This window comes from Hyla sarda, chromosome 1, assembly GCF_029499605.1.
Source record: "Hyla sarda isolate aHylSar1 chromosome 1, aHylSar1.hap1, whole genome shotgun sequence".
NCBI lineage: Eukaryota > Metazoa > Chordata > Amphibia > Anura > Hylidae > Hyla > Hyla sarda.
The window spans coordinates 222547475-222573522 of NC_079189.1; the positions used below are offsets into that span (position 1 = coordinate 222547475).

At 45.0% G+C, this 26048-nt stretch overlaps 1 protein-coding gene across 2 annotated transcripts in view; it reads left to right on the plus strand.

Moving 5' to 3' along the window:
* The window catches only part of MRPL1 (mitochondrial ribosomal protein L1), a 115469-nt gene that overhangs the window by 68277 nt on the left and 21144 nt on the right, over positions 1 to 26048 (plus strand). The window contains exon 8 of one of the 2 annotated variants that reach the window (XM_056568806.1): positions 943 to 1117. The exons of the other annotated variant lie outside the window; for it this stretch is intronic. Within the exon in view, the coding sequence (XP_056424781.1) occupies positions 943 to 960 (18 nt within the window). The 3' untranslated portion in view covers positions 961 to 1117. Of the gene's footprint in view, positions 1 to 942; positions 1118 to 26048 lie in introns of those variants that run through there. 2 annotated transcript variants of the gene reach the window in all.

Here is a 26048-nt window from a genome sequence, read left to right on the forward strand (position 1 = left end):
CCAGAGCAGCATAGGTTTGCTATCGGTATTTTCTCCTGCTCTGGACAGTTCCTGATACGGGCATCAGATGTCAGCAGAGAGCACTGTGAACAAGACAAAAAAAAATATTTCCTCTGTAGCATACAGCTACTAATAAGTACTGGAAGGGTAAAGATTTTTTAATAGAAGTCATTTACAAATCTTTTTAACTTTCTGGCACCAGTTGATTTAAAAAAAAAAAATGTTTTCCACCAGAGTACCCTTTTAAATTTAAAACACCTAGATACCATATCTTCCTGGAGAAAAACAAACTTTTTGTCATTTTGCAATTGATGCTTGTCTGGCCTTACAAATTTGTTGACAATGGGCTTGGACTGGCTTAAAAAAAAAATTATACTTACCAGCCAGATCCTCAGGTTTTTACGGTGCCTAGTTCTGGCTGAGCAGCGCCTCTTGTTTTCATTTCAACACACAGGATAAACCAACTAAGCCAATCACTGGCCATAGTGTTGTTCCAATTGTTTTGTTCCAGTCATATTTAGTAGAAATTTTAACATCATTCAAAGTTCACACATGAAAAGAAATGACTGTGTGAAAGTCTTAAATGTAAATGTGTGTTGTCTGGTTTACTATAACTTATACAAATATATTAAAGGAGACCTGCGGTGTATAACACTTATCCCCTATCTGCAGGGGGGTCCGAACACTGGGACCCCCCTGCAATCTCCTGTATGGGGTCCAGGCATTGCCGTGGCTGTGCTCGGCTAATGCGCGTGTTGTCCTGCGGATAGGGGATAAGTGTTTTGCACCACAGATCTTCTTTAACTCATACAGTTATACGGGGAGCTTCCTCTAGTATCTAGTAAGGCTGAGTACAGATTGTGTTGCAGCTTGCTCTTTGGCTCATCCAAAAGTTTCTCTGGCACTCACACACCTCAGCATCTCTCTCCTGTCTTATATTAGTGGCAGATGGAATGGTAGGACTATACTACCCAGGTTGAGAAACTGTATGGAAAGCTGCAGAAACATTTAAACCTTCTGGATTAATGTAGAAGGACCCTACGACTAGAAGCTGCCAAATGGTTATAGATGCCACTAAAGCGCATGGTTCCTGGTTTACAGACTCATGTGAGAATTATCAGTATAATAATAAAATCCTATCTAAAGTTTTCTTTGGGTGACATCTATCTTTCACTTCATATATACCAAGAGTTTGTGTGTTCTGTATGGGGTAAGGAGAAGTAAGCTACTGCCCGGCAGGATCGATGTGCATTGCTGTTTAAGGGACTAAAGTCTGATTAATTGTAGGACTGTACTTCATTACTTGCCTGGTTCTTCTCTACTCTCTTTGCTGTATGGCGAGAATTTACAAAACAGAGGTTCTGCACTCCTTGCAGCTATCTGATTGTGCTATCAATGAAACCGAACTTGCCTGAAAATCCACTTTTAACAATGAATTCAAGTTTTTCCAAATGGGCTTCTCAATGCTAAAAAAAAAGTTTGCAACTAAGTACAGTAGAATCTCCCACTCATGGGGAATAAAAAGTGTCCGCTATTGAGAGATGTCCCCCTATTGGGAAAAAAGGCTCAAACATCTTTCTAAATGATGGAATACTGTTCTGTACTCACTCCAGAGTGTAATTACCTAGAAAACATGATAGGGGACAATATTACAGTATCTCACAGTGCCATTTAATCTCCCCTTATCCCCCCCCCCTCAATCATTTCATTCCCCCCCCCTTATGCCTTGTGCCAGCCAAATTATCCCCCCTTAACCTTTGTGCCACATCATTTCTCCTTGATCCCCCTGTGCCATTTAATTCCCCCTTCGTTACCCTCTGTGTAAATTCATTACCCCCCTCATCATGAAGTGACACGGGGATAAAGGGTGAATGAAATAGCACTGGGGGGGGGGGGGGGGGATCAAGAGGAAATGTTGTGGCACAGGAGGTAAAATGGGGGGGATGATTTGACATGGGAAATAAAGTGGCACGGGGGGGGGGATCAGGGAAGGAGGGGGGGTGAATGATGTGGCATGCAGAAGTACAGAAGCAGGAGACCACTGCTTAAACAGCAGTCTTCTGCTTCAGTGCTGTGGCTGCTGCAGTGGGGGCCTGGGCTCCCTGCTAGTCTAGGCCCATTACTGAGGTATTGGCTGTACCCCCTGACGGCGGCCCTGTGTACAAGGTAGGGCCAGCACGTAAGCCTGGTTGTCCCCTATTGGGAGTGTTTTGTCCCCTTTTGGGAGTGTTTTGTCACCTTTTGGGAGTGCTTTACTCCCTATTAGGTGTGTCCGTATCCACTATTGGAAATGTCCCCTATTCGGAGGGTGCAAATACATTGTCTTATGGGATTCTGCCAGGGAATTAAAAACTTTCTGCTATTGGGAGGTGTCCACTATTGGGAGATGTCCACCAAGGGAGATTTCAATGTAAGTATTTGTGTCTACAATACAGGTGCGGTTTAAACCGCATAGCAGTGCATTTTAGTTGCCAATTACATTATAAAAATCTCATAATATAAAACACAAGTAGCTGTTTATGGTATAGTAGTCTTGTTTCATTTATACTTTGAGAAAGCTCTCGATATAACAGATGGGCTACAGGAAGATTATATCTTGGGATACTCATATGTAGGAAACATAGCAGTGAGTATGCATTCTAACCATGGATGGGGCATGTGTTTTTGTGGACACTAGTTAAAAGCTTTTGCTATACACTAATTGTATTTACTCTACTTGTATTATATATCTATTTTAAAAATGAAAACAACATAGCTGTCTATGGTAATTTTTTTTCCAAAGTAGAAGAACAGTAAAGCTATTTTATTGAAATTAATGTATAGTGTATATATTTATATTAGCATAAGAATAAGTTTCACATTTATATAAAAGCTAAAGCGTAAGATTAGTATGGCTCTATTTTTTTTAATAAAAATTAAGCAAAAGTACACAGCTGAATACTAACCTAATAAAGTCATCCTGCCCTGCTGCAAGTTACACAACTAGTGTTTGCAGTGTTATGAAATGTAACCTACTCAGCTTTTTCAGGTACTGTTTGGCCAGAACAACCAAAGACTTCCTTATAAGTTATAGAAAAGTATCTGAGTTGCCTTTTTATATTCCTTTTTCTCATAATAACTCTAAAAAGTATAATGAAATGGAGACCACATTATTACTAACCATGCATCTATTCCATTACATATTTTGTAGTGGTCTTTAGATACAGCCTGCTGATAAAACTGCACATAAAACATTCCTTGTTTGGTAAGGAAAATGATCAATAAACACACATGTACAGTCTTAGTAGAAGAATTTGCTTTGCCCTACAGATGACTTCACAGTCTCAAGTGTAAAAATGTCACTGTCCAGAGTGGTGTTAGGCAGTGAAAGGGCAGGCAACAGAAAAATCATGTTCAGAGAGATATTTTCTGTAAGGGACTAGCTATGTTTGGACTAGCTCTTATGGGAATTTGCGGAGTCAGGAGATATACTTGCAGCTTAGGTATCAGCATTAACTGTAATGCTTTTTACATAATATATTGAGTATAATTAACACATAATCCGTGCACTCATTGTAATTATAAAGCAAACACACACATACATTGCTTATCTTGATTTGGGTCTGCTTTTAAAGGGGTACTCCGGTGGAAAACTATTTTTTTTTTCATATCAACTGGCTTCATAAAGTTGAACAGATTTGTAAATTACTTTAATTAAAAAATCTTAATCCCTCCAGTACTTATCAGCTGCTGTATGCTCCACAGGAGTTGTTCTTTTATGTCTGACCACAGTGCTCTCGGCTGACACTTCTGTCCATGTCAGGAACTGTCCAGAGTAGGAGCAAATCCCCATAGCAAACCTCTCCTGCTCTGAACAGTTCCTGACATGGACAAAAGTGTCAGCAGAGAGCACTGTGGTCAGACTGAAAAGAACTACAGTAATCCCCCGACATGTGATGGCCCCGACCATATGATAAAATCGACATACGATGGCAGCATCGACATACGATGCTTTTATATGTCGGGGCCATCGCATTAACTGCTATCCGACAGTGCAAAATGCTTAAGCTGCTGTCGGATAGCAGTTTAAGCATCCCAGGCAGGTTAGCTTACCTATTCCCGCTGCTCCGGGTCCACTTCGCGATCCTCCGGTGTCTCCTGCATCTTCTCCGGGGTCCGGGCCTCGCTTTCCGGCGTCGTTATTACGTCACTACGCACGCCGTGCCGGCGCAGCAGCGTAATAACGTAACCAGAAAGCGAGGCCCGGACCCTGCAGAAGATGCGGAAGAAGCCGGAGGATCGCGAAGAAGACACCGGCGCAGCGGGACAGCATCGGGAGCCCCTGGGACAGCATCGGGAGCGGTGAGGACCTGGTCCGGAGCGGCGGGTACAGGTGAGTACAGCTTCCTATACTTTACATTGCACGGATCCCTCAACATACGATGGATTCGACAAACGATGTGTCGTTTGGTCCCTCAACATACGATGGTAATTCGTTCCACTGTATACAACTTCCTCTGGAGCATACAGCAGCTAATAAGTACTGGAAGGATTAAGATTTTTTTAATAGAAGTGATTCACAAATCTGTTTATCTTTCTGGCACTAATTGATTTGAAAAAAAAAAAAAAAAAAAAGTTTTCCACCGGAGTACTCCTTTAACCCCTTAACGACCACGGACATAAACGTACATTTACGTCCTGTGTATGACCGCGAGCATCAGAGCGGTGCTCGCGTCATACACGGCAAGTTCCGGCTGCTATCAGCAGCCGGGGGGCCCGCCGGTAATGGCCGACATCCGCGATAGTGCGGATGTCCGCCATTAACCCCTCAGATGCCATGATCTGTACAGATCATGGCATTTGCGGCAATGCACATGATAAAATATATGATCGGATCGCCCGCAGCACTGCCTCGGCGATCCGATCATCTGTAATGACGGACAGAGGTCCCCTCACCTGCCTCTCCTGCTCTGGTCTGAGATCGAGCACACCAGAACAGGAGATAGCTGATAATGCTGATCAGTGCTATGTCCTATGCATAGCACTGAACAGTATTAGCAATGAAATGATTGCTATAAAAAGTGTAAAAAAAAAAAAAAATATTTGAAAAATGTAAAAATAAAAAGTACAAAAAAGGGAAAAATCCCCTCCCCCAATAAAATTGAAAATTGTCATTTTTTCCCATTTTACCCCCAAAAAGCGTCAAACATTTTATTTTTTATAAACATATTTGGTATCGCCACGTGTAAATGTCCGAACTATCAAAATATAATGTTAATGATCCTACGGTGAACGGCGTAAACGTAAAAGATTATTATAAAGTCCAAAAATGCTGCTTTTTTGTCACATTGTATAAAAAATAATAATAATAATAAAAAATTATATAAAAGTTTTATATATGTAAATGTGCTATCGATAAAAAGTACAGATGACGGCGCAAAAATGAGCCCTCATACCGCCCTATATACGGAAAAATGAAAAAGTTATAAGTGGTCAAAATTGGTGATTTTAGATTACTGATTTTGTGCAAAACGTTTTAGATTTTATAAGCGATACAAAAATATAAAAGTATCTTGCCATGGGTATCATTTTAATCATATTGACCCATAGAATAAAGAACACATGTAATTTTTACCGTAAATTGTACAGTGGGAAAACGAAACCCTCCAAAATGTGCACAATTGTGGTTTTCATTTAAATTTCCTCCCTAAAAAAAGATATATTTTTGGGGGGTTCGCCGTACATTTTATGGTGAAATGAGAGGTTTCATTACAAAGTACAACTGGCAAAAAGCAAGGCCTTATATGGGACTGTAGATGGAAATATAAAAGAGTTCTGGATTTGAGAAGGTGAGGAGGAAAAAAAGAAAATGCAAAAATAAAATCGGCCTGGTCCTTTAAGGTGAAAATGGGCTTGGTCCTTAAGGGGTTAAGGTCTCAGGGTGCTTTCACACCACGTTTTCAGCCTACGGCTGCTGAATCCGGCTGGTGAAGGGGAAATACATACGCTCCTGTACCCCAGCCAGACCGGCGCTGAAATCATTGACTCCGGTTGGCTCATTTCTGCCCCATATCCTGTTTTGTGACTGGACCTAAAACCGCAGTATACTAGGGAGTCAAGCGGTGACTCCAGTCGGCTCATTAAAGTCAATGGATTTCAGCGCCGGTCAGGCTGGGGTACGGAAGCACACGGTTTTCCTCTCCCTCAGCAGCCGTAGGCTGAAAACAGTGTGTGAAAGCACCCTAAGATAATTTCACCTTCAATTTCTTTCATCACGTGGCTTTATTACTTTACCAGCTATAAAACTTCCCTACAGTGATTCAGCTTAAAATGCATTAGGATATTTGTTCACGTTTAAATTCTCTTTAACCCCTTAAGGACCCAGCCATTTTACACCTTAGGACCCGGCCATTTTTTGCACATCTCACCACTGTCACTTTAAACATTAATAACTCTGGAATGCTTTTAGTTATCATCCTGATTCCGAGATTGTTTTTTCGTGACATATTCTACTTTAACACAGTGGTAAATTTTTGTCGATGCTTGCATCCTTTCTTGGTGAAAAATCCCCAAATTTGATGAAAAATTTGAAAATTTTACATTTTTCTAACTTTGAAGCTCTCTGCTTGTAAGGAAAATGGATATTCAAAATAATTTTTTTTTTTATTCACATATACAATATGTCTACTTTATGTTTGCATCATAAAATTGATGTGTTTTTACTTTTGGAAGACACCAGAGGGCTTCAAAGTTCAGCAGCAATTTTCCAATTTTTCACAAAATTTCAAAACTCACTATTTTTCAGGGACCAGTTCAGGTTTGAAGTGAATTTGAAGGGTCTTCATCTTAGAAATACCCCACAAATGACCCCATTATAAAAACTGCACCCCCCAAAGTATTCAAAATCACATTCAGTCAGCGTTTTAACCCTTTAGGTGTTTCACAGGAATAGCAGCAAAGTGAAGGAGAAAATTCACAATCTTCATTTTTTACACTCACATGTTCTTGTAGACCCAATTTTTGAATTTTTACAAGGGGTAAAAGGAGAAAATTTTTACTTCTATTTGTAGCCCAATTTCTCTCGAGTAAGCACATACCTCATACGTCTATGTAAAGTGTTCGGCGGGCGCAGTAGAGGGCTCAGAAGCGAAGGAGCGACAAGGGGATTTTGGAGAGTACGTTTTTCTGAAATGGTTTTTGGGGGGCATATTGCATTTAGGAAGCCCCTATGGTGCCAGAACAGCAAAAACACCCACATGGCATACCATTTTGGAAACTAGACCCCTTGAGGAACATAACAAGGAATTAAGTGAGCCTTAATACCCCACAGGGGTTTCACGACTTTTCCATATGTACATTTTTTTTATTTTTTTTTCACTAAAATGTGTGTTTCCCCCCAAATTTCACATTTTTGCAAGGGTTAATAGCAGTAAATACTGCCCAAAATTTGTAACCCCATCTCTTCTGAGTATGGAGGTACCCCATAAGTTCCCCTGAAGTGCACTACGGGCGAACTACAATGCTCAGAAGAGGAGTAATATTTGGCTTTTTGAGAGCAAATTTTGCTAGGGGGGCATGTCGCATTTAGGAAGCCTCCATGGTGCCAGAACAGCAAAAACACCCACATGGCATACCATTTTGGAAACTAGACCCCTTGAGGAACATAACAAGGAATTAAGTGAGCCTTAATACCCCACAGGGGTTTCACGACTTTTCCATATGTACATTTTTTTTATTTTTTTTTCACTAAAATGTGTGTTTCCCCCCAAATTTCACATTTTTGCAAGGGTTAATAGCAGTAAATACTGCCCAAAATTTGTAACCCCATCTCTTCTGAGTATGGAGGTACCCCATAAGTTCCCCTGAAGTGCACTACGGGCGAACTACAATGCTCAGAAGAGAAGGAGTAATATTTGGCTTTTTGAGAGCAAATTTTGCTAGGGGGGCATGTCGCATTTAGGAAGCCTCTATGGTGCCAGAACAGCAAAAACACCCACATGGCATACCATTTCGGAAACTAGACCCCTTGAGGAACGTAACAAGGAATTAAGTGAGCCTTAATACCCCACAGGGGTTTCACGACTTTTCCATATGTACATTTTTTTTATTTTTTTTTCACTAAAATGTGTTTCCCCCCAAATTTCACATTTTTGCAAGGGTTAATAGCAGTAAATACTGCCCAAAATTTGTAACCCCATCTCTTCTGAGTATGGAGGTACCCCATAAGTTCCCCTGAAGTGCACTACGGGCGAACTACAATGCTCAGAAGAGAAGGAGTAATATTTGGCTTTTTGAGAGCAAATTTTGCTAGGGGGGCATGTCGCATTTAGGAAGCCTCTATGGTGCCAGAACAGCAAAAACACCCACATGGCATACCATTTTGGAAACTAGACCCCTTGAGGAACGTAACAAGGAATTAAGTGAGCCTTTATACCCCACAGGGGTTTCACGACTTTTCCATATGTAAAAAATTTTTATTTTTTTTTCACTAAAATGTGTGTTTCCTCCCAAATTTCACATTTTTGCAAGGGTTAATAGCAGAAAATACCCCCCAAAATTTGTAACCCCATCTCTTCTGAGTATGGAGGTACCCCATAAGTGGACGTCAACTGCACTGCAGGAGCGCCACAATGCTCAGAAGAGAAGGAGTCACATTTGCAAACTTTGCTGAAATGGGGGGGACATGTCGCATTTGGGAAGCCCCTATGGTGCCAGGACAGCAAAAAAAAAACCACATGGCATCACATTTTGGAAACTAGACCCCTTGAGGAACGTAACAAGGAATTAAGTAAGCCTTAATACCCCACAGGGGTTTCACGACTTTTGCACATGTAAAATAAAAAAATAAAAATTTCACTAAAATGTGGGTTTTCCCCAAAATTTTACATTTTTACAAGGGTTAATAGCAGAAAAGACACCACAAAATGTGTAAATACATTTCTTTGGAATAAGGACATACCTTAATTTTTTATGATTTTCGCTCCGCGGGTGCACACCAGGTCTTGGAGTGGGAAGTCAGTCAGGGGCCTTGAGCTTATTATAGCAGCCAGGATGTGGGACCCCCCCCCCTCAAGGAGCATTAATGGGGGGAGCACTGAGCCCTAAAATAGGGGAACACTATGGGGGACAACGGGCCGTAACTGGGGTAGACACGTGGGGTACAGAGGCCCATAATATGGGGTACAGTGGGCCAGAAAACTATAAATCATAAAATAATAAAACAGGATATGTTCCCAGAATGATGACCCAGAGCATAGCCAAAACTAAAAAAAAATATGCCCGCCCCAAACCCTATGCTCTGAGTCATTATTCTGGGAATGTGATGTGTGTGGCCGTCCCTAACCTGTTGCCTCAAATGCGCACCCGCTCAGGTGGAGAGAGCACTGCGCATTTGAGGCAACATAAAAAGTCCCCGATGATAGTGACTCAGTGACCTATGACCCATTTCTGAAAAAAACACCCCTAGAGGTCTTATCAGATTTTTTTTTTTTTTTTTCAGTTTTTTTGGGCAATTTAGTGGTTTATGGGGGTTAAAATTTGGAATGTACTCTGGACTTTGTACATTGGTCAAATTATGGAAAATTAAAATGTAAAGGGAAAATTTAGTGCTCCATGGAAGTGTGATACTCCCTGAAGCAGCCTATGCAGAGGCCCGGATTATCTGGGCAAGTGTCACACTGATACGTGGTGTCCTTCCGTCTCCCCTTCTTGTGACACACTCTGCATCTTTTCTGGGATCGTCCCAACTTTCCACTGTGGGGGATCACACCTGGAAAGTGCTGGCCTGGGATGATCCTGGCGCCTACAACTCCAGACCCTTGGGAACTCCGGCCTGATCTTTCCCGGTCAGCAAAGATCAGGAACCTTAGGACTTCTTCTTGGTACTGGAGGAATGTCCCTGTGTTGCCAGCGTACTGGGATAGTACAAAAGCGTTGTACATGGCAACCTGTACCAAGTAGACCGCAACTTTTTTGTACCATGCCCGTGTTTTCCGCATGGCGTTGTATGGCTTGAGGACTTGATCTGAGAGATCAACTCCCCCCATATACCGATTGTAGTCCAGAATACACCTCGCACAGGGACAGGTGAGCTGCCATTCCCATGAATAGTGGTGAGCATAAGGACATCCCTCTTATCCTTATACCTGACCAACAACAGGTTATCATGGGTAAGGGCACGGGACTCACCCTTGGGGATAGGCGTCTGGACCAAATTTAGAGGGAGGCCTCTCTGGTTCCTCCGCACGGTCCCACAAGCGGACGTGGATCTGGCGGCAAGGGATGTGAAGAGAGGGATGCTGGTATAAAAGTTATCCACGTACACGTGGTAACCCTTATCCAGCAATGGGTGCATAAGGTCCCAAACGATTTTCCCGCTAACACCCAGAGTGGGGGAACAATCTGGGGGTTCAATACGGGAATCTCGTCCCTCATACACTCTAAACTTGAGAGTGTACCCGGAGGTACTCTCGCAGAGTTTATAGAGCTTCACGCCATACCGCGCCCGCTTCGAGGGAATATACTGGCGGAAGATGAGTCTCCCCTTAAAACTGATGAGAGACTCATCTACCGAGAGGTCCCTGAGCGGTACATAGGCCTCCAAAAATTTGGCCCCAAAGTGATCGATGACCGGCCTCACTTTGTAAAGCCGGTCATGGGCGGGATCACCTCGGGGCGGACATGCCGCATTATCTGCATAATGCAGGCATTTCCAAATCGCCTCGTACCGCTTCCGTGTCATCGCCATACTGTAAAGTGGGGTCTGGTAGAGGACGTCCCCGCTCCAGTAATGACGGACACTTGGTTTTTTGTCCAGGCCCATATGCAGCGTGAGGCCCCAAAATGTCCTCATTTCCGCTGCATCAATGGCGCGCCATTCATTGGACCTGGCCAAAAACGAATCTGGGTGGTGGGCAATGAACTGCTGGGCGTACAAGTTCGTTTGCTCCACCATGTGATTGACCAGGCTGTCACTGAAAAAAAACTTAAAAAAGTCCAGATCAGTGAAGCCAGCCGTGTCAATCCGGATTCCTGAGTCGCCAACATACTCAGGAATCCGTGGCTGATAACCCTCTGGGGGGCTCCAGACAGGTTCATCGGAAGGGGGCTCCGGTGCACTTGTCTGGGGGGCCGGACTCCTATTACGAGCAGCATTGCCACTCGTACTAGTGTCGGCCACTGGGTCACTATCATGGGGGGTGCGTGGCCTCGCCTGGCGGCGTCTCCGCTGCCGTACAGGGGACTCATCATCACTGCTAGATGATGAGGAGGACGATGAAGAACACAAAAATGTAGGATCTTCATCGTCCTCACTGGCAGATTCGGAGTCGGAGGCTAAAAAAGCGTAAGCCTCCACTACCGAAAATGCCCGGCGAGCCATCGCCTTTTTTCTACGGTGGCGGGGGGAGGGGGGGTGGGGAAGTATGTAGTGTGGTGCTTGGTGTAATACTTTATATAACGGTGTGTGATTATCACTCACACACCGTTATAATGGAAAAAAAATAAAAAAACACGCTGCGGCCAAAAAAAAAGGGGTGGCGCACGCAGCGCCCTGAACCCCTAATAGGTCCCGGGTGACACTGATCACAGGACCCTAGGGGCCTATTAGGGGGTCAGGTGGGGGGGGGGATTTTTTTTTTTTTTTTTTTTTTTTACTTTTAGGTTACTTTTACTTTCAGTTTACCTACCTTTCCCTAAGGGACACACTTTCCCTGCACTAGGGGGGCAATCTTCTCCTGTGAGGGGGCTCTGGATCATAGAGGGGGGGTCCCGGTCCTCTTCACACAGCTTTGCCCGCTTACTGAACTCGAGCGAGCGCGCAAAGCTGCGTGAGTGGTCCGTTAACCCCTCCTCTGCCGCGCTGCTATTGGCCGGACGATCGCCGGCCAATAGCAGCGTTGCTGGGGCGGTGACAGTATTGTCACCGCTCCCAGCAACCGAAGGTGATTGGCGGTGTATCGTACACCGCTGATCACCTTCTTTTTTGCGGGTCATCGGGTCCGAAGTGACCCGAATACCCGGAATCGGAGCAGATCGCTTGCGTGATTTCGCAAGCGATCTGTGACGATCGCCGATATGTGGGGGTCCCGGGACCCCCCTCGGCGTCTGCCCTGGATCCCTGCTGAAGGATTTCAGCAGAGATCCGCTTCCGATCTCCGCCGGGTGAGCGGCGGAGACCAGGAAAAGACATGACGTATGCATACGTCATGGGTCCTTAAGACCCAGGGTGTAAAGACGTATGCATACGTCATGGGTCCTGAACAGGTTAAATTCAAGTTTTTAATCTATATATATTAAACTCAATGTGTGCACAGTATATATGTGTGTATGTTCCAGCATCACTTTCAAACGTCTAAAGATATTAACATGAAACTTGGTGCACATAGGATAGGTCATTTAACCCTTACCCCACCCCCATTTGCAAAAGTCAAGGTTTTTATTTAACCCCTTAAGGACTGAGCCCTTTTTCACCTTAAAGGGGTAGTCCAGTGGTGAAAAACTTATCCCCTATCCTAAGGATAGGGGATAAGTTTGAGATCGCGGGGGGTCCGACCGCTGGGGCCCCCTTGCGATCTCTCTGTACGGGGCCCCGGCTCTCCGCCGAGATAGCGGGTGTCGACCCCCGCACGAGGCGGCGGCCGACATGCCCCCTCAATACATCTCTATGGCAGAGCCGGAGATTGCCAAAGGCAGCGCTTCGGCTCTGCCATAGAGTTGTATTGAGGGGGCGTGTCGGCCGCCGCCTCGTGCGGAGGTCGACACGCCCCCTTCCAGCGGGCTGTCGGGGCTCCGTACAGGAGATCGCAGGGGGCCCCAGCGGTCGGACCCCCCGCGATCTGCAACTTATCCCCTATCCTTAGGATAGGGGATAAGTTGCTCACCACTGAATCACCACTGGACTACTCCTTTAAGGACTCAGCCATTTTTTGCAATTCTGACCACTGTCACTTTAAACATTTATAACTCTGGAATGCTTTTAGTTATCAATCTGATTCCGAGATTGTTTTTTCGTGACATATTCTACTTTAACTTAGTGGTAAAATTTTGTGGTAACTTGCATCCTTTCTTGGTGAAAAATCCCAAAATTTGATGAAAAATTTGAAAATTTTGCATTTTTCTAACTTTGAAGCTCTCTGCTTGTAAGGAAAATGGATATTCAAAATATTATTTTTTTTTATTCACATATACAATATGTCTACTTTATGTTTGCATCATAAAATTGACGTGTTTTTACTTTTGGAAGACACCAGAGGGCTTCAAAGTTCCGCAGCAATTTTCCAATTTTTCACAAAATTTTGAAACTCGCTTTTTTTCAGGGACCAGTTCAGGTTTGAAGTGGATTTGAAGGGCCTTCATATTAGAAATACCCCATAAATGACCCCATTATAAAAACTGCACCCCCCAAAGTATTCAAAATGACATTCAGTCAGCGTTTTAACCCTTTAGGTGTTTCACAGGAATAGCAGCAAAGTGAAGGAGAAAATTCACAATCTTCATTTTTTACACTCGCATGTTTTTGTAGACCCAATTTTTGAATTTTTGCAAGGGGTAAAAAGGAGAAAATTTTTACTTGTATTTGAAACCCAATTTCTCTCGAGTAAGCACATACCTCATATGTCCATGTAAAGTGTTCGGCGGGCGCAGTAGAGGGCTCAGAAGGGAAGGAGCGTCAAATGGTTTTTGGGGGGCATGTCACCTTTAGGAAGCCCCTATGGTGCCAGAACAGCAAAAAAAAACACATGGCATACCTTTTGGAAACTAGACCCCTCGGGGAACATAACAAGGGGTAAAGTAAACCTTAATACCCCACAGGTGATTCACAACTTTTGCATACGTAAAAAAAATAAAAAAATAAATTCCCTAAAATGCTTGGTTTCCCAAAAGTTTTACATTTTTAAAAATGGTAATAGCAGAAAATACCCCCCAAAATTTGAAGCCCAATTTCTCCCGATTCAGAAAACACCCCATATGGGGGTGAAAAGTGCTCTGCTGGCGCACTACAGGTCTCAGAAGAGAAGGAGTCACATTTGGCTTTTTTGAAGGAAATTTTGTTCTGGGGGCATGCCGCATTTAGGAAGCCCCTATGGTGCCAGGACAGCAAAAAAAAACACATGGCATACCATTTTGGAAACTAGACCCCTTGGGGAACGTAACAAGGGGTAAAGTGAACCTTAATACCCCACAGGGGTTTCACAACTTTTGCATATGTAAAAAAAAAAAAATGTACCTAAAATGCTTGGTTTCCCAAAAAATTTACATTTTTACAAAGGGTTAAAGCAGAAAATATCCCCCAAAATTTGAAGCCCAATTTCTCCCGATTCAGAAAACGCCCCATATGGGGGTGAAAAGTGCTCTGCTGGCGCACTACAGGTCTCAGAAGAGAAGGAGTCACATTTGGCTTTTTGAAAGCAAATTTTGCTCTGGGGGCATGCCGCATTTAGGAAGCCCCTATGGTGCCAGGACAGCAAAAAAAAAAAAAAACATGGCATACCATTTTGGAAACTAGACCCCTCGGGGAACGTAACAAGGGGTTAAGTGAACCTTAATACCCCACAGGTGTTTCACGACTTTTGCATATGTAAAAAAAATAATTTTTTTTTTACCTAAAATGCCTCTCTTCCCAAAAATTTTACATTTTTAAAAAGGGTAAAAGCAGAAAATACCCCCCAAAATTTGTAACACAATTTCTCCCGAGTACGGCGATACCCCATATGTGACCCTAAACTGTTGCCTTGAAATACGACAGGGCTCCAAAGTGAGAGCGCCATGCGCATTTGAGGACTAAATTAGGTATTGCACAGGGGTGGACATAGGGGTATTCTACGCCAGTGATTCCCAAACAGGGTGCCTCCAGCTGTTGTAAAACTCCCAGCATGCCTGGACAGTCAGTGGCTATCTGGCAATACTGGGAGTAGTTGTTTTGCAACAGCTGGAGGCTCCGTTTTGGAAACAGTGGCGTACCAGACGTTTTTCATTTTTATTGGGGAGGGGGGCTGTGTAGGGGTATGTGTATATGTAGTGTTTTTTTACTTTTTATTTTATTGTGTGTTAGTGTAGTGTAGTGTTTTTAGGGTACAGTCACATGGGCGGGGGTTCACAGTAGTTTCACGCTGGCAGTTTGAGCCGCAGCTCAAACTTGCAGCCGGATACTTACTGTAATCCTCCGCCCATGTGAGTGTACCCTGTACGTTCACATTGGGGGGGGGGGGGGGGGAACGTCCAGCTGTTGCAAAACTACAACTCCCAGCATGTACGGTCTATCAGTGCATGCTGGGAGTTGTAGTTTTGCAACCGCTGGAGGCTCCGTTTTGGAAACAGTGGCGTACCAGACGTTTTTCATTTTTATTGGGGAGGGGAGGGGGGTTGTATAGGGGTATGTGTATACGTAGTGTTTTTTACTTTTTATTGTGTGTTAGTGTAGTGTAGTGTTTTTAGGGTACAGTCGCACGGGCGGGGGGTTCACAGTAGTTTCTCGCTGGCAGTTTGAGCTGCGACAGAAAATTTGCCGCAGCTCAAACTTGCAGCCGGATACATGCTGTAATCCTCCGCCCATGTGAGTGTACCCTGTACGTTCACATTGGGGGGGGAACATCCAGCTGTTGCAAAACTACAACTCCCAGCATGTACGGTCTATCAGTGCATGCTGGGAGTTGTAGTTTTGCAACAGCTGGAGGCACACTGGTTGTGAAACACAGAGTTTGGTAACAAACTCAGTGTTTTGCAACCAGTGTGCCTTCAGCTGTTGCAAAAGCTACAACCCCCAGCATGTACGGACAGCGGAAGGTCAATCCCAACATTGACGCCGGGGATCGGGGTCCCCAGCACCGGGGGTCGTCTTCCCGCACCCGCTCACGTCCTCCGGAAGAGGGGCGGAGCGGGTTGCAGGAGTGACACCCGCAGCAGGCGCCCTGATTGGTCGGCCGGTAATCCGGCCGACGAATCAGGGCGATCGCGAGGTGGCACCAGTGCCACCTCACCCCTGCAGGCTCTGGCTGTTCGGGGCCGTCGGAGACGGCCCCGAACAGCCTGTAATTCCGGGTCACTGGAGACCCGATTGACCCGGAATCTGCCGCAGATCGCTGGACTGAATTGTCCAGCGATCTGCGGCCATCGCCGACATGGGGGGGCATAATGACCCCCCTGGGCGATATGCCCCGATGCCTGCTGAACGATTTCAGCAGGCATCGGGCACCGGCTCCCCTCCGGCTAGCGGCGGGGGGCCGGGATTTGACAGGACGTACTCAAACGTCCTGAGTCCTTAAGGACTCGGAAAAGGGGACGTTTGAGTACGTCCTGCGTCCTTAAGGGGTTAAAGTTCCATGCAAGTCCATGGGAAATATATGTTACGGTATAACTTCCAAACACCTGGAGATATTTTGATACTACTCAATCACATGTTACTTACATGTCCACTAAAAATATAGGATATTTAATTTAACCCAAACCTACCCTCATTTGCGAGGGTCAGGGTTTTTGTTTAAAGTGCAATGCAAATCTATTGGAAATGTATGTTTCAGCATAACTTTAGTAGGGCTGGAGATATTTCACGAATACTTGGTCACATGTTACGTATATGTCAAATAAAAATATATAACAGTTAAATTAACCCCTAACCTTCCCCCATATGTGAAGGATGGGGGTTTTGTTTCAAGTCCCCTGCAAGTATACAGTCATGGCCGTAAATGTTGGCACCCCTGACATTTTTCAAGAAAATGAAGTATTTCTCACAGAAAAGGATTGCAGTTACACATGTTTTGCTATACATATGTTTATTCCCTTTGTGTGTAAAAAAGGGAGGAAAAAAAGCAAATTGGACATAATGTCACACCAAACTCCAAAAATGGGCTGGACAAAATTATTAGCACCCTTTCAAAACTGTGGAAAAATAAGATTGTTTCAAGCATGTGATGCTCCTTTAAACTCACCTGGGGCAAGGAGAGAAGTTCACTTAGTCTTTACATTGTGTGTCTGTGTGTGCCACACTAAGCATGGACAACAGAAAGAGAAGAGGACTTGAGAACCAAAATTGTTGAAATATATTAACAATCTCAAGGTTACTAGTCCATCTCCAGAGATCTAGATTTGCCTTTGTCCACAGTGCACAACATTACCTAGAAGTTTGCAACCCATGGCACTGTAGCTAATCTCCCTGGGCAAGGACGAAAGAGAAAAATGTATAAAAAATTTTCAACACAGGATAGTTCGGATGGTGGATAAGCAGCCCCAAACAAGTTCCAAAAATATTCAAGCTGTCCTGCAGGCTCAGGGAGCATCAGTGTCAGCACGAACGATCTGTCGACATTTAAATTAAATGAACCGCTGTGACAGGAGACCCAGGAGGGACCCCACTGCTGACACAGAGACATAAAAAAGCAAGACTACATTTTGCCAAAATAAACTTGAGTAAGCCAAAATCCTTCTGGGAAAACGTCTTGTGGACAGATGAGACCAAGATAGAGCTTTTTAGTAAAGCACATCATTCTTCTGTTTACCAAAAACGGAATGAGGCCAACAAAGAAAAGAACACAGTACCTATAGTGAAATATGGTGGAGGCTCAATGATGTTTTTGGGTTGTTTTGCTGCCTCTGGCACTGGGTGCCTTGAATGTGTGCAAGGTATCATGAAATCTAACGATTACCAACGGGTTGTGGGTCGTAGTGTACAGCCCAGTGTCAGAAAGCTGGGTTTGCGGCGTGGCCACGCACGGCATGTGAGCGGACGTGCTGAGAGGAGCTCCGCCGAGAATCCTGCTTTTATCCTGGGCATCAGGCCATATTTTTGATTTTACTACCCACCTGCGGGTTGCTGTGGGTCCCTGGGGTGTAGCGGTGGTGGAATGCCGGGCCGCCGCCGACAGAGGAAGCAGCAGGGAGCGATGGACAGCAGCGGGGCCGAGTCCCTCAAGAAGCCGGCGCCATCTTGTGTGGAGGTGTCGGGGATCGCGGAGTGCCTGCAGCAGACACCGCTGACAAGGCTCCGGTGGGCAGCTGGAGTGACGAGGAGCTGGATGGGGCTGAATGGATAACAGAGCCCTTGGTGTCTGAGGAGCCTGCGGGCCCGGCCGCTGGACAGTCGGGGCCTGCATATGCAGATGGCGCAGGTCAGTTCACGGTTAACCCCCTATATGCTGGAGTGCCCGCCGCTTCTACTGGGGACTCCTCTACCATGAACCCCATGCTACAGGATACCTCTGGTGAACCTGCCTCACCATCCCTGGCCACAGGGTCTCCCTGGAGTGCTCCCACACAGACCCCTGTGGACTGCACCCCTGTTGTTGCTAGGGGTGATGCTCTCTTGAATACTGCTGCTGTATTACATGTCCCTGATCAACTCAATATGGACTGTACTCCTATTGTTGCTAAGGGCGATACTGCCGGATATTCTACTGCGGTGATGCATACTCCTGGACAGCTTCTGATGGACTGTGTCCCTGTTGTTGCTAAGGGCGACACTGCTCTGACTACTACTGCTGCGCTGCTTACCCCTGACCAGCTCCCTGTGGATTGTGACCCTGCTGTTGCTAAGGGCAATGCTTCCCTGACCACTTCTGCTGAGATGCATACTCATAACCTACTCCCTATGGACTGTATCCCTGTTGGTGCGGCTACCCTGGCTAGTGCTGCTGCAGTGCATACCCCTAGGCGGCCTCCTATGGACTGTTCCCATGTTGTTGCTAGGGGTGATGCTGCTTTGGTCTCTCCTACTGCTATGCCTTCTACTGCGGAACCCACTCTAAAGGATATTTTATTGGCTATCTCCAAAGGCAACAGAGATGTCAAGATGTTGGTGGGTGGTCTACGTGAGGACATCAATCTTATCAGACATGACATGCAGAAAGTCAATGAGGGGGTTGGTGCGGTTGAGGAGCGCGTGGGGGAACTTGAGGATCGGGTCCCCCCACTTCAATGGAATATGCACTGTGTTGTCAATGATCTAACTGCCTTAGCTGCCAAATCCGATGATCTAGAAAACCGCCTGCAGCGGAACAATGTGCGGCTTGTCGGAGTCCCTGAGAAGGCGGAGGGTCGTGACCCTAGCGATTATTTTGAGAAATGGCTCCTATCTACCTTTGGGAAAGAGACTTTGACCCCTCTGTTCGCGGTGGAACAGGCACACAGGGTGCCCACCCGTCCTCTCCCGCCGGGGGCCCCCCGGGCGCCCCCCCCCCCCCCAGGGCCGTCCTCCATTACAGGGACAGAGATATCATTCTTCGTAAGGCTCGGGACTTGGAGTCCATAACTATTGATGGGAGCCGTATATCTATTTTTCCTGACTTTTCTGCTGAAGTACAGAAACGGCGGGCGAAGTACATGGATGTGAAACGTCGCCTTCGGGCCTTAAATGTGAAATACTCCATGTTTTATCCGGCAAGGTTGCGGGTGGTTGCCCTGGGTAGCACTCATATGTTTAACACTGCGATTGCTGCTGCGGAGTGGTTGGATATCCATGAGGTGTGAATCCGGCGTGGCAACACTTGATACTCTTGCTGAGACTGGCTGTCCTGTTGCGAACTGATGTGGCCTACCTGGGTCGCTTAATGTTTTCTCCTGTTGTTGGTCACTTAGCATAATTTTGTGCCTTGTTATCTAGTTATCAGCCTATGCAACATAGTTCATTCTGTCTCTATTTGCCCAGATATGAAGTGCTGACCTGATGCGCTACCACTTAATTCTCTTGATAGAACCTGAGGTCCTGCTTCAACCTGATACAGCATACCTGGGCCACTTTATGTTTTCTTATGTTGCCTGAGATCTAGTTTAATTTGGTGCCTTATTGCCTCAATGTATGTCTATGCAAATGTTTCCATGTTGTTTTTGCTTGCCCTTTCCTGACTGATGCTCTATGTTACTGCCTGATGCCCACATTATATCTTTCTGTTTTTCTCTCGGATATGGGCGAGATGCGAATGTGTTCTCTTATGCTTAATTATGCCCTCTGCTCACGCTATTTGGGCTTTTTCTTTACCCCCCATGTCGCAAGTTGCGTTGTGTTGTTGTTTTTTGTTGTTTGTCTGCGATGTTTTTGTAGTCTGGTGTCCTCTCCTCGGTCTGTCCTATGGCAAATCGTCTCCTTTGTCCTTTTGTTCTCCTACATTGTTTGGTCTGGCGGGTCCCCGTATGTGGTCTTTGATATCCTTATGACTGTACTATGGCTAATGATCTAACTGTGGTGGCGTGGAATGTGCGTGGCCTTAATGATCCCACCAAGCGTCTAGCTGTCTTCCAGGCGCTCAAAACGCATCAGCCTGCCATTTTCTGTTTCTCGGAAACGCATGTGGTGGCTGAGACTAAACATGTCTTGAATAAACCGTGGTTTGGTCACACGTTCCACACCACGTTTTCATCACATTCCCGGGGTGTGAGTGTTCTCATACATAATAGTATCCTATTTACCAGTATATCTAGTCTTATTGACCCTGACGGAAGGTTTGTTTGTTTATATGGTTCTTTTAATCGTTTTTTACTAGTTCTGGTTGCAGTATATATACCTCCCCCTACTCAGGCGATGTCTTGCATAGGGTGGTTACCTTCTTGTCCTCCCTGCCTGATACACCGCTCTTGGTGGTTGGGGACTTCAATAACCTGATGTATCCTGTGTTGGATAGGTTCCCGGCGCGGGGGTCTGGGGAGCCTTGCTAGATTTGTGGGGGAGGCGTAACCCTGATACGCCGCAATATTCTTGTTACTCTAGTTCTCATGGTACTCTTTCTCGTATAGATTTAGCATTGGGTAAGGAGTCTATCCTTCCATTAATTAGTTCAGTAGAGTATCTTCCCCGTAGTCTCTCTGACCATTCTCCCATACGGGTACGGTTTACTGGCCATTCTTATCCTAGAATGCGGGGATCTATGTGGCGACTGAACCCATTTTGGCTTCAGGTTTCTACTGTGGTAACACGCTTCCTGTTGATATTGCGGAGTTTTACAGAGTTAATGCCGGGTCGGCTTCGGTGGGTACTGTGTGGGACTCACTGAAAGGCTTATGTGAGGGGTGTCTTTATCAGAGATATTACATTTTGCAAGTCTAAGAATAGGGCATTACAGACTACACTGCAGGCGCGGGCCATGGGGGCGGAACAGCAATTTCTTTGTGACCCATCTGATGCTAATAGGGATAACTGGCAGTCTTTACAATCTATGTTAGATGCACACTTGATGCACATGGCAGACAACAAACGCTTTTTTCAACAACAGAAGTATTTTGAGAGTGGTGAGAGTACCGGGCGTTTATTAGCGCGTACGGTTAGAGCCCAGCAGGGTTCTGCCTCTATCCCTTGCCTTTGTGATGGTGCCGGGACTTTGGTTCGGGAGGATGCAGATATTTTGAGAGTGTTGGTCTCCTTCTATGAGGAGACCTACTCTTCTAAATTGTTGCATGATAGTCAGGCCATTGAGCACTTTGTCTCTGCTGTTTCTCTCCCGGCGCTAACGCAGACGCAGAGGGATATGCTGGATGACCCTATCTCTATAGAAGAACTGGAGGCTGCCTTGGGTGCGCTTCCGTCTGAGAACTCCCCGGGGGTGGATGGGTTCCCTAATGAATATCTCAAACACTATAAGGATATCCTGTTACCCAAATTGTTAGAGATACTGAGAGATGCCACTGAGGGGGGGACCCTGCCAGGTTCCATGATGGAAGCGATTACAGTGTTATTGCTGAAGCCAGGTAAAGATTCACATTTAGCGGGCTCCTATAGGCCCATTTCTCTCCTATGTTCTGATGTTAAGCTGATAGCTAAAGTCCTGGCTAATAGACTGCTGAAGGTAATCTCCTCATTGATACACAGTGACCAAACGGGATTTATGCCCGGGAAGTCTACGGCAGAGAACATCAGAAGGCTCTTTTTGAACCTTCAATTGCAGCCGAGGGGTGATGTGTGCAGAGCTGTACTGTCGCTTGATGCTGCCAAAGCTTTTGACAGCGTTGAGTGGCCATTCCTTTGGTGTGTTATGCGACATATGGGTTTTGGGGCGGTATTTTTGTCTTGGGTACAACTACTTTATGCAGCCCCTTGTGCTAGTATACGGGCTAATGGTTTATTGTCTCAGTCCTTCCCATTGGGTAGGGGCATGCGCCAGGGGTGTCCTCTTTCCCCTTTCCTTTTTGCTTTGGCTATAGAACCCCTGGCAATTTTAGTACGGGGTTCTACTGAGTTTAGGGGATTCTGCTATGGTGATCTGGAAGAGCGTATTGCCCTTTATGCCGATGATATGCTGTTGTTTGAGGGATGTTGTGCTTTCTCTGCCCCCGTTTATGGCGTTGATAGAGAGCTATGGTAGTTATTCTGGCCTGGCTATCAATTGGGATAAGTCTACGATTCTCCCTCTTGATCCCCCTTCCCCGCATGCAGGTATTGGATAGGGTGGGTATCCCTGTGGTATCTCAATTTCAATACCTGGGTGTAGTGGTCTCAGTGAATCCTTTTGATTATCTATCTCTGAATCTCATCCCCTTGCTTGACTGTAGTTCTGGTAAAGTGACCATATGGCGGAAATTGCCTCTCTCTATGATAGGTAGATCTAATTTAATCAAAATGATACTCATGCCTCAACTCTTATATATTTTTTGATAATACCCCTGTCTGGATCCCTATGAAGTACTTTCTTAGGATTCAGTCTTTATTCAGAGAACTTATATGGAATGGGAAGTCTGTCAGATTGCGGTTGGAGACATTACAACATAGTAAGGAGTGGTCTTTCTATTCCGAATCCCTGGTTATACTTTTTGCCGTCACAAAGTTGGTTTCGAGGAGACTGGGCAAGGTGACTCCTATTTACCTGTTGGAGATGGCTGCGCAGACCAGGCCACCTAATACCCCCCACTTTTACTCTTATCAGGAAGGTGTGGGCAAAATTTAAGGCTTTCTTGAGATACCCTGTATTTGTTACTTTCTCCCCTCTATGGTTTAATCCTAACTTACCTGGAGTGAGTTTATTGCCTGCTAGTACTCCTTAGATTACTCGGGGGGTGTTGTATCTATCTCAGTTGTTTAATGGGCCGGTGTTGAAGTCCTTTGCTCAGCTGCAGGAGGAATTTACTTTACCTCATTCTTATTTCTACCGCTATTTACAGCTGCGACATGCCCTCGAAACGCAGTCTATGGCGAGGGGCTTCGATATTGGCTCATCGGCTGCTGTACAAAATCTGTTGACTGAATCTTCTACTAAGGGTGTGATTTCTGTATTATATAGGGAACTCCTCTCCTTCTACCATGAAGCCTATCCGTTAACAGTTAAAGCAAAGTGGGAGACTGAGGTGGGTCCCATATCAGATGAGCATTGGGCACAAATTGTATCTATGACCCCACGGCTGGCCGTTTCTGAGGCCCATAGGGTGTTCCAAATTTTTCTATTGCATAGGGTATATCGTACTCCTGCATTTCTTCATAAAATTTGATTACGGCCGGACTCCTGTTGTCCTTGCTGCTCCATGCCGGATGCTCATCTGCTTCATATGTTTTGGGATTGTGCACATCTCACTCTATTGGAGTGGAGGGGGCTGGGGCAGTTGATTGAACGGGTGTATAGTTGCCCATTTACTTTGTCTATTCTAACATGTCTTTTGGGGCTACTGGAGGGGTTGGACGAGGATGGTGGTTTGTATGTCGGCATTAATAGGATCCTTTACCAAGCTCGTAAACTGATAGCTCAATATTGGTTGCGACCCTTGCCGCCCACTATTGTTGAACTGATTGCTAAGCTGAATCTGATCATTAGATTGGAAAAGGGAGTGTATACAAAAAGGAAAGCATTGCGTAAATTTGAATCTATTTGGGGTCCCTGGCTGGATGCCCCCGGGGTACCGTCTACGTACTTACGCAGATCTTCTGTTGAAGTGCTTTCGGGGGGGTGATTGGGGCCCTGGCCATTGATAATGTCTGTGTCTTCTCAGCCAATTCCTCCCATCTTTTGTTAATGCATTTGATGTGCAAGTCTGTTTGTGTCCTCAGAGTCTGCCTCCTTCTTTGACCGCTTTTTTCATATCTCTGTGCCTGTGTGACTGTTGTACGCCATGAATTATACTTTTACTGTATGATGTGTTTAATCATCTCTCTGGACCACCGCATGCCACTTATTTATGGTTGCTGAGGAGGGGACACTGGGGTGGGGGGAGGGGGAGTGAGATTGTCTTTTTTTTTTGGGTGGAGGGGGGTTTTGGGGGAATGTTGGATTGTTTTGTATGTTTTTTTTATTAGAAAACTTGTTCAATAAAAATTTTCTGATTTAAAAAAAGAAAGCTGGGTTTGCATCCGAGAGCTTGGGTCTTCCAGCAGGACAATGACCCCAAACATATGTCAAAAAGCACCCAGAAATGGATGGCAACAAAGGGCTGGAGAGTTCTGAAGTGGCCAGCATGGAGTCCAGACCTAAATCCCATTGAACACCTGTGAAGAGATCTTAAAATTGCTGTTGGGAAAAGGCACCCTTCCAGTAAGAGACCTGCAGCAGTTTGCAAAGGAAGAGTGGTCCAACATTCTGAGAGGTGTAAGAAGCTCATTGATGGTTATAGGAAGCGACTAATTTCAGTTATTTTTTCCAAAGGGTGTGCAACCAAATATTAAGTTAAGGGTGGCAATAATTTTGTCCAGCCCATTTTTGGAGTTTGGTGTGACATTATGTCCCAATTTGCTTTTTTTCCTCCATTTTTTGGTTTAGTTCCAATACACACAAAGGGAATACACATGTGTATAGCAAAACATGTGTAACTGCAATCCTTTTCTGTGAGAAATACTTCATTTTCCTGAAAAATTTCAGGGGTGCCAACATTTACGGCCATGACTGTATAGGACTTCTGGTGCCTTACTCCACAAGCTCCGCTCTGCATCTCCTGGTAAATGCGTCAGTCACTGGCAAGCCACATCCTCCCCGCATGCCATACCCTATCTTGCAAAGACACACCCACCCTTTAAGCCACACCCTTTTATGTGTGTGTGTATGTATGTATATATATATATATACACACACAATATAAAACTTTGTGTGTATGTTCCAGCATCACTTTTTTAAATGGCTGAAGATATTAACATGAAACTTAGTGCACATGTTACTTATATGTCAACAACAAACATAGGATAGGTAATTTAACCCTTACCCACCCCCATTTGCGAGAGTCAGGGTTTTTATTTAAAGTCCCATACAAGTCTATGGGAAATATGTTACTGCATAACTTCCAAACAGCTGGAGATATTACGATATTACTCGGTCACATGTTACTTATATGTCCACTAATAATATAGGATGGTTAATTTAACACAAAACCTACCCTCAATTACGAGGGTCGGGGTTTTTGTTTAAAGTCCAATGCAAATCGCGCATAACTTCCATACAGCTGGAGATATTTTAATAATTCTTGGTCACATGTTACTTATGTCCAATAAAAATATCTAATAGTTAAATTATACCTAACCTACCCCCATATGTGAAGGATTGGATTTTTGTTTCAAGTCCCATGCAAGTATATAGGACTTCTTATACCTTATTCTACAAGCTCCGCTCTGCATCTCCTGGTGAATGCGTCAGTCTTGCTGGCAAGCCACATCTCCCCACATTCCATGCTCCATCTTGCAAATACATGCCCACCCTTTAAGCTACACCCCTTTTTTTTTTCAGCCTACAATATCTTCATCACAATTTAGCCTCACCTGAGGACGGGATATGAGGATTAGATATGAGGTCTGGATATGGGGACGGGATATTAGGTTGGGATATGAGGACGGAATATGGGGAGGAGATATAGGGACGGGATATGAGGATGGGATATGGGGTCAGGATTTGAGGAGGGGATACGAGGACAAAATCTTCTTCCTTTGTTTCTTTTCCTCCCCCACAAGGATTATGTAGGAAAAACAGGGCAGCGCCGGGTACTCAGCTAGTCTAGAATAAAAAAAAGAGTCCTCCATGCTGTTTTTATGCTATGTTCAGCATTGTGGAGCTCTGTTCAAAAGCTCTATTACACATGCTGATAATGTGCTGGACGGACGGATGGTAAGACACCAGACACTAATGAATCCTAACATGTCCCATTTACTTTGAATGTGGTCTGTTGGGGTTCCGTTAAATGTTTCTTAT